Source organism: Neomonachus schauinslandi, chromosome 16 (assembly GCF_002201575.2).
Source record: "Neomonachus schauinslandi chromosome 16, ASM220157v2, whole genome shotgun sequence".
NCBI classification, from domain to species: domain Eukaryota; kingdom Metazoa; phylum Chordata; class Mammalia; order Carnivora; family Phocidae; genus Neomonachus; species Neomonachus schauinslandi.
Window position 1 is genome coordinate 40,556,225 of NC_058418.1, and position 12,181 is coordinate 40,568,405.

At 38.2% G+C, this 12,181-nt stretch overlaps 2 protein-coding genes across 5 annotated transcripts in view; one reads left to right on the forward strand and one right to left on the reverse strand.

The window, feature by feature from the left end:
- The window catches only part of NAE1 (NEDD8 activating enzyme E1 subunit 1), a 45,603-nt gene that overhangs the window by 12,906 nt on the left and 20,516 nt on the right, over nucleotides 1-12,181 (reverse strand). For 3 of the 4 annotated variants that reach the window (XM_021705768.1, XM_044911442.1, XM_021705769.1), the window contains 9 exons: nucleotides 10,228-10,331; nucleotides 10,079-10,139; nucleotides 8,425-8,455; nucleotides 7,647-7,718; nucleotides 7,237-7,316; nucleotides 5,887-5,996; nucleotides 1,657-1,766; nucleotides 526-588; nucleotides 65-128 (listed from right to left, as the gene is read on the reverse strand). In XM_021705768.1, coding sequence (XP_021561443.1) covers nucleotides 65-128; nucleotides 526-588; nucleotides 1,657-1,766; nucleotides 5,887-5,996; nucleotides 7,237-7,316; nucleotides 7,647-7,718; nucleotides 8,425-8,455; nucleotides 10,079-10,139; nucleotides 10,228-10,331 — 695 coding nt within the window. Of the gene's footprint in view, nucleotides 1-64; nucleotides 129-525; nucleotides 589-1,656; nucleotides 1,767-5,886; nucleotides 5,997-7,236; nucleotides 7,317-7,646; nucleotides 7,719-8,424; nucleotides 8,456-10,078; nucleotides 10,142-10,220; nucleotides 10,332-12,181 lie in introns of all 4 variants that reach the window. The other variant, XM_044911441.1, reaches the window with a different exon arrangement.
- Nucleotides 1,923-2,235, forward strand: LOC110594255 (cytochrome c-like). Its single transcript, XM_044911320.1, has one exon. The coding sequence runs from the start codon at nucleotides 1,927-1,929 to the stop codon at nucleotides 2,233-2,235; it is 309 nt and encodes a 102-aa protein (XP_044767255.1). The 5' UTR covers nucleotides 1,923-1,926.

The following is a 12,181-nucleotide window of genomic DNA, read 5'->3' on the forward strand; positions in this document are numbered from 1 at the left end:
AACAGCTTCAAGCAATTTGCTTTTCAAACTTTATACAACATTCAATTGTATCCCATCATATTACCTTGTCTAATCAAATCTCTGAAGTCTTCTTTTTCTTTATACGTTTTAGGTATTCGTCCATTTGTCTAAATTGGTTAGAAATTTTTAAATTCTAGTTATAAAAAATCAAAACATGGAAACTGAGTGTCCCAAGTTTCCCCCATTCTCCCATCCACATGAGATTTCATCAGCAAATACCTCAGTGAAATCAGAGACTGACTTGAAAGAAAACAAAAACTGTGAGCCATTTCTCTACATTCATTCCCCACTGCCAGTTTCAGAATGACATTTGCTGATATTTCATTTTGTTAATAAAAATATCAGTATCAAAAGAGGAACTGCCAGATTTAAACAGAAAAGCACCCACCTCCTCTATAACCATATAAAGAAAAGAATTAATCTCCCACTTTCCTCCAATGAAATCCTTTATAATAAATTGAAAATAGTCATATATGGAATTTGTGTTTTTAAAAAAGGACGTACTTCACTATACCACTGTGCTAAATATTTAGCTACGATCACAATCCATGGAGTATGGCTATGGTCCTAAAAACGAAAGAAAAATCAAAGAAAATGTCAGTATTAGTTAACATTAATTAGTTTACATTTAGTCTTTATCACATCATCTCATTTTCAACAAATCCAACAGTAATTATGATCACCTCCCACTATATGTAGTAGAGTGAATGGAGGGAAATGAACTGCGTTAATGCAAATGGCTTTACAGGGGCGCCTGGGTGGCTCAGTTGGTTGAGCGACTGCCTTCGGCTCAGGTCATGATCCTGGAGTCCTGGGATCAAGTCCCACATCGGGCTCCCTGCTCGGCGGGGGGTCTGCTTCTCCCTCTGACCCTCTTCCCTCTCATGCTCTCTGTCTCTCATTCTCTCTCAAATAAATAAATAAAATCTTAAAAAAAAAAAAATGGCTTTACAAACTTTTTTTAGAAGCAATATCCAATTTAGTCCTAATATGGCAGGTTTGTACTAAGACTGTCCCCATTTTACCGTCAAGAAAAGAGTCTCAGAGATTGCCACCTGAAGAGAAAGCTCAAATCTCTTGATTTCAGATACCAATCCTAGACTGAGAAAACTCTGTTTTCTGGTCAAATACCTGCATTTTAATTAATACATGGGTAGGAAAAAAAAACACATACTCCCTAAGTTACATAGTCTATTATAAATATCATTATTTCTATAATGCAATATGGAGTTGCTTTGGTAACTCTTCAAACACTAAAAATAACTTTCAAGAGGAATTAATTTCAACAAACACCCACCCCAAATTCACACTATTTTAAAAAGTACATCTAATTGTTTACAAAAGGGTCATGAAGAAGGCTGCTGGGATGTTATTATCCAATTTCTTGACGTGGGTGTTGATCACACAGATATGTTCAGTTAATGAACTGCTCTTCAAAAAAAAAAAGCTTTCCAAATTTTGGTGGAAAACAAATTTGTTTCAAACAAATTAAGTACAATGTTGTTACTATGTAATCTGGATGACAAGAATATGGATGTTTATAATATTTTCTCACTATGGTGTAATTCAAAAACCTTAGGTTAAAAAAAAATCTTTTAATCCATCTGTAAATGGAAGGTCATACATACTACCAACCTTTTTTTCCATATGATCCAAATCATAAGACTGAAAATGTTCTCTCAGTTCAGGAAATGGCTTATCCAGTCGTAGATCCTCTAATGCATTATCTGGATGAGATTCTATTACTGTGAAACAAATAATCCCAAAACATAGACTTCTTTAGTGATACTTCTGGAATACACTACATTATAGGGACTTAAGAAATCTATAATTTCTGAGAGAGTGGGGCATCCGGCTTGCAAGCAGGCAGATTCGTTTTGCATGTGATAAAAGAGCAACTTAAAAATGGGTGATGTTGAGAAGGGCAAGAAGATTTTTGTTCAGAAGTGTGCCCAGTGCCATACCGTGGAAAAGGGAGGCAAGCACAAGATTGGCCCAAATCTTCATGGTTTATTTGGTCGAAAGACATGTCAGTCCCCTGGATTTTCTTACACGGATAACAACAAGAACAAAGACATCGCCTGGGGAGAGGAGACATTGATGGAGTATTTGGAGAATCCCAAGAAGTACATCCATGGAACAAAAATGATCTTCACTGGCATTAAGACAGGAGAAAGAGCAGACTTGACAGCTTATCTCAAAAAGGGCTACTAAGGAGTAATAGTTGGCCACTGCCTTATTACAAAACAAAAATGTCTCATGACTTTTTCTTATGTGTACCATATTTAAATTGATCTCATACACGAGAATTCGGATCATGAATGGCTGATAGAATATTTCTTTTGGACAGGTCCGCTTTAAATAAGATGGGCTCATGGTTAAATGAATAGGATCAGCTTTTTGAACTTTGATAGTAATTCTGGTTCAGCAAGTGCTGTCACTGTTTTCCCCTTCCAGAGATTCGATTACAATTGATTAGTAATGGTCAGCTTTTCACAGAGATAGTAAATGCCATCTCTAAACTTATAGAAGATTAGTTTTATATTTAGACTGATATAACTGGTTATATTAATACATATGTAAATACTGAGGAAATCCCTTCACTGTCTCAGAACAGCAAGACTCAGCTGTGTTTCAAGTTGTGTTTGTTAGCCTGTTAAAGGCAAGGGCTGAAGATAAGCTGGCAGTGTCCACTTTATCTTTTTGGTCTTAACTATGCCAATGCGGTTAAAATTCCCTGCATCTAAAATGTTGCCTTTTGCTTAATGAAAGGCATTTTAGTGTGGTTTATGTACAATATTAAATAAAGAATATTTAACACTTCTCACATTTTATAGATGATCTGTAAGGTCACATGCTTTTAAAATTCTGTGTGACAAGATATAGCAGCAGATTTGGCTTGTGGATTCTTCACTAAGTCAGACTAAGTTATAATTCAGGATTGTCTTCTAAACAGCTATTCAAAGACACAACTGTGGAATTACCATATATGTATGATTGGTAATGGTGCTTTTGCCAACTCGTTAGAAGGGTGAAAAATGAAAAGATACATCATCAGCACAAGTTTGTAAATTATGTGATAAGGCTTAAGATAATTAAAAACAAAATCACAGATCATGAAAAAAAGAAATCTATACTTTCTAAATGGGCATAGGACCTACAGGTTTTTTTCTGTTCCTTTTTTTTTTTCCCCCAAGGAACTGATTTTATTTTATTTTTTTTTAATTTTATTTTTTTTTAAGATTTTATTTATTTATTTGAGAGAGAGAATGAGATAGAGAGAGAGCATGGGGGGGGGAGGGTCAGAAGGAGAAGCAGACTCCCTGCTGAGCAGGGAGCCCGATGCGGGACTTGATCCCGGGACTCCAGGATCATGACCTGAGCCGAAGGCAGTCGCTTAACCAACTGAGCCACCCAGGCGCCCCTGATTTTATTTTTTAATTTTTTAAAGTAAGTTCCACGCCCTATGTGGGGCTCGAACTCACAACCCCAAGATCAAGAGTCACATGCTCCACCAACTGAGCCCGACAGGCACCCCTTTTCTGTTCATGGTTGAGATAAATTTATACACACATATATATTTACATTTTTCTAAATGCACAAATCATAAGTGGACTATAGTTTTAATAAGAGTAAACTCAAAATCCCTCTAGAGCTGAATTTTCTTGCTATTATAATTTTAAAAGACCAAAACTGATAAAATATGTGTTCAGATAGTACTTAACAATCTACCTTTCCCCTCCTGTGGTCTTCAATAGACATCATCACCATCTACCTAGACCTCTTCCCTAGAAACCTGATGGTTATCCTTTACTTTTTTTTTTTTTAAGATTTTATTTTTAAGTAATCTCTGCACCCAAAGTGGGGCTCGAACTTACAACTCCAAGATCAAGAGTTGCATGCTCTTCTGACTGAGCCAGCCAGGTGTCCCTATCCTTGATTTCCTTCTTCCTTGGCCCAACATCAGTCATTACACAGCCTAATATCACAGTTCTCCATATGGGGGGAGTATAGGAATGTGTAATTTCGGTGAGTGTTTAGAGCTAGGCCTAGTTCTGTCACTTGCTAGCTGTGTGACTTTAGGCAAATAACTTAATCTCTCTGTGCCTCAGCATCCTCATCTGCAAAAAGTAGACATAACAGTATCTACCTTATAAGGATTTTGGAAAGATTACATGAAATAATCCACATTACGGCAGGCACACAGCCAGCAACGTTAATTATTATTTACCCCTTTATTATTATTATTTACTATTATTATTTACCCCCTCTTCCCTATCCTTGTAATATCTGCCTTAGGTCAGGGGCTCGGTCTCTGTCTCTCTCACCTAGTTACGCCACTGGAAATTTCCTAACAGCAACCCCTGCCTCCAATCTTTGCTCCTTCAAACCCATTCATTCTCCACCCCACTTCAGGGTACACATTTGAAATAAAATTTTCTCCCTGTCACTCTCCCACTTACAACTCTTAAAGGGCCTACTACCACCTGCCGAGAGCTTATGCCCAGAAGCCACCCCCTAACTGCCCAGGCAGATACTACTCCCCCGTGATACTACCAACACCAATGGCTATCACTACGCCAGCAGAGTTCCCTGGCTCAGAGCCATGCAGGAATACTGAATGAAAACTGGATGATGATTTAAGCTTAAAAATTTCTAAGTAGGGGCACGCCTGGTGGCACAGCCAGTTCAGCGTCCGACACTTGGCTCTGGCTCAGGTCATGATCTCGGGGTCATGAGACTGAGTCTCACGTCGGGCTCCCACTCAGTGTGGAGTCTGCTTGAGATTCTCTCTCTCCCTCTGCCCCTCCTGCACGTGCTCGCTCTCTCTCTCTCAAATACATAAATAAAATCTTTTTTTTTTTAAATCTGTAAGTAAAGGTCTAATATCATCCTTGAGCTAATGCAAGCTTACCTATATATGACTTCAGTCTCCTATAACACTGTTTCCTTGGAGCAGTAGTTAGGTAAATACCTTGCTTATTATGTAGAACTGTACCTGAACTGGGGGAGCCTAATGCCTCTATGAGAATGGAATGAAAGATTGGTAGAGAAAAGGTGGTACGACGTCCATGTGTCACTGTGACCCACATACCATGGCTCTCACCTGTAGCAGCCCTACACGCCCTATGTGGGTTGAGAGGCAAAAAAAGCTAGGGACTTGTTTTGCTCCTGGGCCTCCTAATAAGATGAAGAAGCTGTACTTGTTGTATCTCCTGCTTTGTACCCTTCTATAACACTAAGTAAAGGAAATATTAAAGACTATTGATTCTGATTGCCACTCTGAACCTGTAACCAGAGTTGTGCTGTTAAAATTTACTTTGTAATTTATTTATTTATTTAAAGATTTTATTTATTTATTTGACAGAGAGAGACACAGCAAGAGAGGGAATACAAGCAGGGGGGAGTGGGAGAGGGAGAAGCAGGCTTCTCTCCGAGCAGGGAGCCCAATGTGGAGCTCGATCCCAGGACCTGGAATCATGACCTGAGCTGAAGGCAGACCCTTAACGATTGAGCCACCCAGGCGCCCCTAAAATTTACTTTGTAATTTAATACTGACTTTCTATGGGGCACCTGGATGGCTCAGTCGGCTAAGTGTCTGCCTTCGGCTCAGGTCATGATCCCAGGGTCCTGGGATCGAGCCCTGCATCAGGATTCCTGCTCAGTGGAGAACCTGCTTCTCCCTCTCCCTCTGCTGCTCCCCCCTGCTTGTGCTCTCTCTCTGTCTGTCTCTGTGGAATAAATAAATTTAAAAATAAATAAATAAATAAAAATAAAAAACAAAATTGATTTTCTAAATTGTCAGGTTTCTAAAAGTGTAGCTAAAGCAACCAATGGCAAGCCCCATAGGTGCAACAGACTTACCTGGATGTTCTTTTATAATGATCCTCATATAACCAACTAGTCCATATGTCCTACAGATCAAAAGAGGTATTTGTGAATTCCAAAGGACATCCGCTAAACGTAGTAATGTACTGTAAAGGAAAGCACAATAAATAAGAACATAAGCAAATGGACATAGGCCAAACATGAAAACACTCTAAAATAAAGCAACTTTCTTACTAAGTAATAAATGCAAAGATATATCTATTATATTTACACAGGCAGATCATGGATACACTGAAAAGCAATTCCACAAGATTGCAGCCTCACAGAAAGTGTATCTCTTGGACTAGAGGAACATGAAAGCCTCCTCTTTTGTATTAGGGAGAATGTTATTGAAAGACACTGCTTACACGTTTTCATAATAATGAAGAAAATATTTATAAAACCCTTATCTACACCCCCAAGCACACGCTATAATTCTAACTAGTTTTTTTTTCACTAAAAAATAACCAATGTTTAATTTAACTGCTCTAAATATAGTAGGAAAAGTTTCACATCTATTTTTCTCTTCCCCATCTTTTTGATGTTGGAGACTTATAAGCACTTCCATTAAAGGTTTCTGTGGAGTTTAAGAACTTTAAGAACTACAGGGGTACTGGGTAGCTCAGTCAATTAAGCATCCGACTCTTGATTTCAGCTCAGATCATGATCTCAGGGTCATGAGACAGAGACCCACACCAGGCTCCGTGCTCAGCGGGGAGTCTTCTTGAGATTCTCTCTCCCTCTCCCTCTGCCCCCCCTCCCCTGCTCGCTCACTCTCAAAAAAAAAAGTTTTTAAAAAAAAAAAAAAAAAAAAAAAAAGACGGGTGCCCGGATGGCTCAGTCAGTTAAGCAGCAGCCTTCAGCTCAGGCCACCATCTTGGGGTCCTGGGATTGAGCCCTGCATGAGGCTCCTTGCTCAGCAGCGAGTCTGCTTCTCCCTCTGCCCCTCCCCCCGACTCTAAACTCTCTGTCTCTTTCTCTCAAATAAATAAATAAAATCCTTAGGGGTATATGGGTGGCTCAATCGTTAAGCATCTGCCTTTGGCTCAGGTCATGATCCCAGGGTCCTGGGATAGAGCCCTGCATCGGGCTCCCTGCTTGGAGGGAAGCCTGCTTCTTCCTCTCCCACTCCCCCTGCTTATGTTCCTGCTCTCGCTCTCTCTGTCAAATAAATAAATAAACTCTTTAAAAAAATAAATAAATAAAATAAAATCTTTAAAATAAATATATTAATTTTAAAATTTTTTTAAATAAAGAATTTTAAGAACTATAGTCTTTGCAGAGAAAACAAAACTATGCAAATCTAATAAGAGACTAAAATAAAAATGAATTAACATAAAAATTTACCTTTCAGGAAGCTGAGTTGCAACCACAATGGTAAACCTACAGAAAAATGAAGGATCATTGTCTAGAAGGTTTTCTGGACTCTAAATAGGACACAGGAAAAAAATTAAACAATTTTATAATCATGTTAAACATGGCAGAAACAGTTAAGCTATTTTAGAACAAATGAGGCAACATGTTAGACTCCAGTGTTAAAGTAATTCAACTCTTAAATATACAAAGATTCAAAATTCTAAATGCTAGGGCACCTGGCTGGCTCAGTCAGTATAACAGGTGACTCGATCTCGGGGTCACCAGTTCGAGCCCCATGCTGGGCGTAGAGATTACTAAAATAAACTCAAAATTCCAAACTCTTAGGGCTCTGAATTATTAAAAAAATTACATTTCCACATATATATATATACCATATATACCTCTTCCACAAAACTCCCAGAGACATCGTTATTTAATTCTTGTAAGAATTCCATGGCAGCCTGAGCTCGGTTCTTTAAAAAAAAAAGAGCATTTGACTTGAATTAGAAAAAATTTGGTTAAAATATAACCACTCAATTTACAGATCAAGCAAACATATTATAAAACTTCCCAAATTTCATGCATAGCTATGACAATTCTGCTTTTCATAGTATTTAAGCTGAGGTTCAACCACAATATTTCTTTAAATACTACTTAAATGACTATATTATTTGTACCCAACTTTTCTGAGCAGGCAAATGACCAGAAAACCTTGGGTAGCAGGCAGAGATATTCTGGACCAAGTTTAGACTCACTCTAACCTCCCACACTTATAATCCTGTATGAGAGGTCAAAGAAACAGTCATTTCCATTCAGAACACTGTATTAAGTTGACTATTATGGCTTTGTAAGAATTTTAATACGGAACATACAAAAATAAAAGATATGCTGGCTAAATCTTAAAAATCTTGTTAACCAGAATATTCCATCCTCCTTACGTTAACCTCAAGGTTTAGCTTTAATACAGGATACAGCATAAAAACATAGACAGTACGTTTAAGTTCTTAAACTACCAAGCATATAAAGATTTGCGAGATTTAAAAAAAATAAAGCTAATTTAACTTTTTTCTCAGAGAAATAAAAGCTCATTGAACGTCAAAGCTTTCCAAGCAATCAAAATACAGTGGCATCATTAGATGCTCAAACACAGCTATATTCTATAATAAATCGATGGTTTACCTTGCCGATGCTGCTTCTTTGAAGGAAAAAACTAGAACAGAATTAAAAAAAAAAATTAAGGGCTTCTTTGACTATAAAGGGAAGGTTATTTGTAACACCAGGTATATTTCATTCATAGTATAAATACTAACTATATTTTAACAATAGATTATTAAATTTATTTAATAACAGTGTTCCTAGAGGAAGATAACAGGATGAAATTTGTAATCAAAGACCAGGCTAATAAATCAATGTTCCCAAAGTGTGTACCACAGAACACAAATTTCATAAGATGCTCTGAGAGAATAAAAGTTCCCTGGCTTGGGCGCCTGGGTGGCTCAGTTGGTTAAGCGACTGCCTTTGGCTCAGGTCATGATCCTGGAGTCCTGGGCTCGAGTCCCACATCAGGCTCCCTGCTCAGCAGGGAGTCTGCTGCTCCCTCTGACCCTCCTCCCTCTCATGCTCTCTGTCTCTCATTCTCTCTCTCGCAAATAAATAAAATCTTAAAAAAAAATTTAAAAATAAATAAATAAATAAAAGTTCCCTGGCTTTACAAAGTTTGGGAAACACCATATGTTATATTTCCCTCTTGGAAATTCATAATAAATATATCACATGATATTAAGGTCTTATATTAGAGAAATGTTTAACTTCATCTGGCCCATTTCCAAACTCATTTGACCATGGAATCCATTTGCCCATTTAACAGCTATTAACATTCCGTAGAGCCAGTGTTCCACAGACCACACTTGAGAAGTGCTATATTGAACTGCTTGCTTTTGCAGGTTAACTAAAACAGACTTATTCAGGTTTCCTCCCACATACCCTTGTCATGTCTCAAGGCCCAGATTTGAGGCTGGGCACCATTTTGTAGCATAAAATCAGTGGCTCCATAAGCAAAAGAAACCTTATTCTTATCACACACTGCTCTACCAACCAAGTAAGCAAAGATAATAGGACTTTTTCTTTATAGATAGATACCAATAAAAGGGTGCTGTTGTAGATACACTACCATCCAAAGAAAAGATATCAAAGCTCAATATGAACTAAATTCTGACTTTTCTTGAATGTACTCATTGTTGTCATATACTAACAAATACAATGAGAGATTCCAGCCTCCAAGTCTGGAGAAGAACTTGAAATCCAAATCTGGCAATGCTTTGGAAATCTATATTATGATCATCTTTAAAAAATAATATACAGGCCATCTTTAAAACAGCATTTTTATAGAGACAGTGGAGTATACAGAGAGATATACCTGGACTAAGCTCAGAAGAAACACAAATAAAAGGTAATTTTTATTATTCTTGTAATCCAAAAATACAATTTTTTTTTCAAAAATACAATTATTTTAAATTATGTACTAACCCCTAGGGATCAATGCAAGGACTTAGGAATTGTCTAGATTTCACAAATCAAGGAATAAGGACTACTCCTTTGCACTAATAACAACAATGAAGATAGTAATGATGGGTACCTTTTATTAATGGTCTATCTGCTGGACACGTATAATGACTTACTTCATCCTCACCATAATCCTAAACACAGGGATTATTTCCACCTGAGAGTCAAGTCACCTTGGCTGAGGAGGTGGAGCTGGGATTTAGGCCTTACTCTCCTGTGACAGTGCACTGCCTTCCCTAACATGCATGTGTTTGAAAAGAATAGAACATACTTATTTCCAGCATCCTCTCCGCTGACCTGATTTCCATCGATAATTGTAAATGAACCAATACCTGGAAGACAAAACAGAGTCAGTCAAGGACACATAATTTCTAGTTCAAAACTGTATGGAGTAAATTTACTACCACAAAACTATATTACCTGGTAGTACCAAGTTTTTAAGAATTTCGGTTCCTGTGGCTGTTGCATTTATTAGGCAAACGTGAGCAGATTCTAAAGCCTCTTGCCCATGATCACCCCACAACCTACAAAACAAGACACAAATTCAACACTTCTAAAACTTCCACACAAATCCAACTTTCTTATTTGGATGGTGATCTTTGATCTTCAAAGTGTTCTTGCACAGAATGGCTGATGTGATAACCACAGTAAACACGTGAGACAGGAAGAGCAGCAGGTGTTACGGGGACTATAGCTGAGTAACCTAAGATTCAGACAGGCTGATGCTTTGCATGATTAGAAGGGGGTCAAATCAGTACTAAAAACTTGGGTCTTCCAGCTCCTTGTCCATTACTCTTTTCAAGCCAGATAACTTACAGAACAGATATATTAGATATATTCATTAACATTAAAGAACTGCCTTAGACTTAAAACCCATTTGATCCTCTATTTCATTTCTCCTTAAATTACACAGAGCCAGTATATTTAAGATCTTGACATAGAATTTATCACTGTGACATCTCCAAGAGTGATAAAAGCTTTACCAAGAAAACTGAATTATTGTCATCTGGAAAGCCTCATGTTGACTTCTATAGGAGTGCTTTAAAATATAAAACACAATGCTCATTTTAATAGCATGATTAATAAATGCATATATTATCAAACACAAAGCTATAATAAGGATCAGAAATATACGTTATAACCTGATTCACACTGGCATATCATTAACAGGGCAAGGTGCATGATCACACATGCATCATGGCATCTGGCCCAGTCTGGTTACCTTCACCCAGAAAGCCTTTTATCCTTCCTCGTCAGTATGGGAAGTATGAAAATCATTAGAAAAATGCCACAGTCTGGAGGACTGACAGGCTTTAATGTGCTTTCCCTGTCACCTGATCAAAAACAGATGCCCTGTTATTGCGTAGCCAGTATGTCCTCCAGAGCATATCATAACTGTAACTATTTCATTTGGTTTTTTATTTGAGGAACATCCATCTCTCCATTCCACTTTAAACTCCATGAGGGCCCAGATAACTCCCTATGTGCACCCCTGGAGCTGCAAATGCCTGGCACGCTGCCTTGCCCAGAGGAAGTGATCACTGAACAGCTGTCAAATGAATGGAGGAATAGCCTAGAAGAACCAGACAGACGGGAAACATCTGTTTTTTCTCTATGAAAGTAGGGCACACACAAGACACTGACAGATTTGGTTGACGGATGCTTGGGTACTCAGATAGTGAGCCTAAGAGAATACTGGTGCATCTCTAGGTAAGGCGTTTCAAGAAAGAGGCCAGACAAGAGATCAATCCTCTTTGCTCCCATGCTGGCCTAACTATGGAGAGCACGGCCTGGTTGACTCCTGCCTGGCTGTACAACTTTGCTTCTAGCAGCCTCCCTCTGACACTCCAAAACGGATAAACAATTCTCACTATGCAAAGTAAAATTTGGTCCTTAACTGGATGGGACTCAGCAAAAATTCTCAAATTTGAATTCTCAAATTCAAAAATTTTAATAACCTAAAATATCTTCTCAGCTCTTTCTTGTATGGTTATATCTGAATTCAAAACACAAGCAATGCTAAGAATTTACAAAAGAACACAAGTTGGTTACAAGGGCTCTGTCACTTTGCTTCCTTTCCCAGAAGCTTGGGAGCAGAGTGATGTGACTGAGAACAAGCTCTGAAAAAGCCAGAAGGGCCTATGTTTACATCCTGGCTCAAATACATGGGAGACTCTGGACAAGTTATCTAAGTTTCTCCAAGACTCCATTTCCCCATCTATAAAGCCAAGAGAATGTCTGCCTTCAATGCTGCTCTCAGAATTAAGTGCCTGAAGCCCCTAATACAGAACTAAGCTGTAGGTGCATATGGGAGTTCCAGGGGACATATAGGGACATACTGTAACTTCTCCCGGCTTGGGGGGGGGTGGGGCGG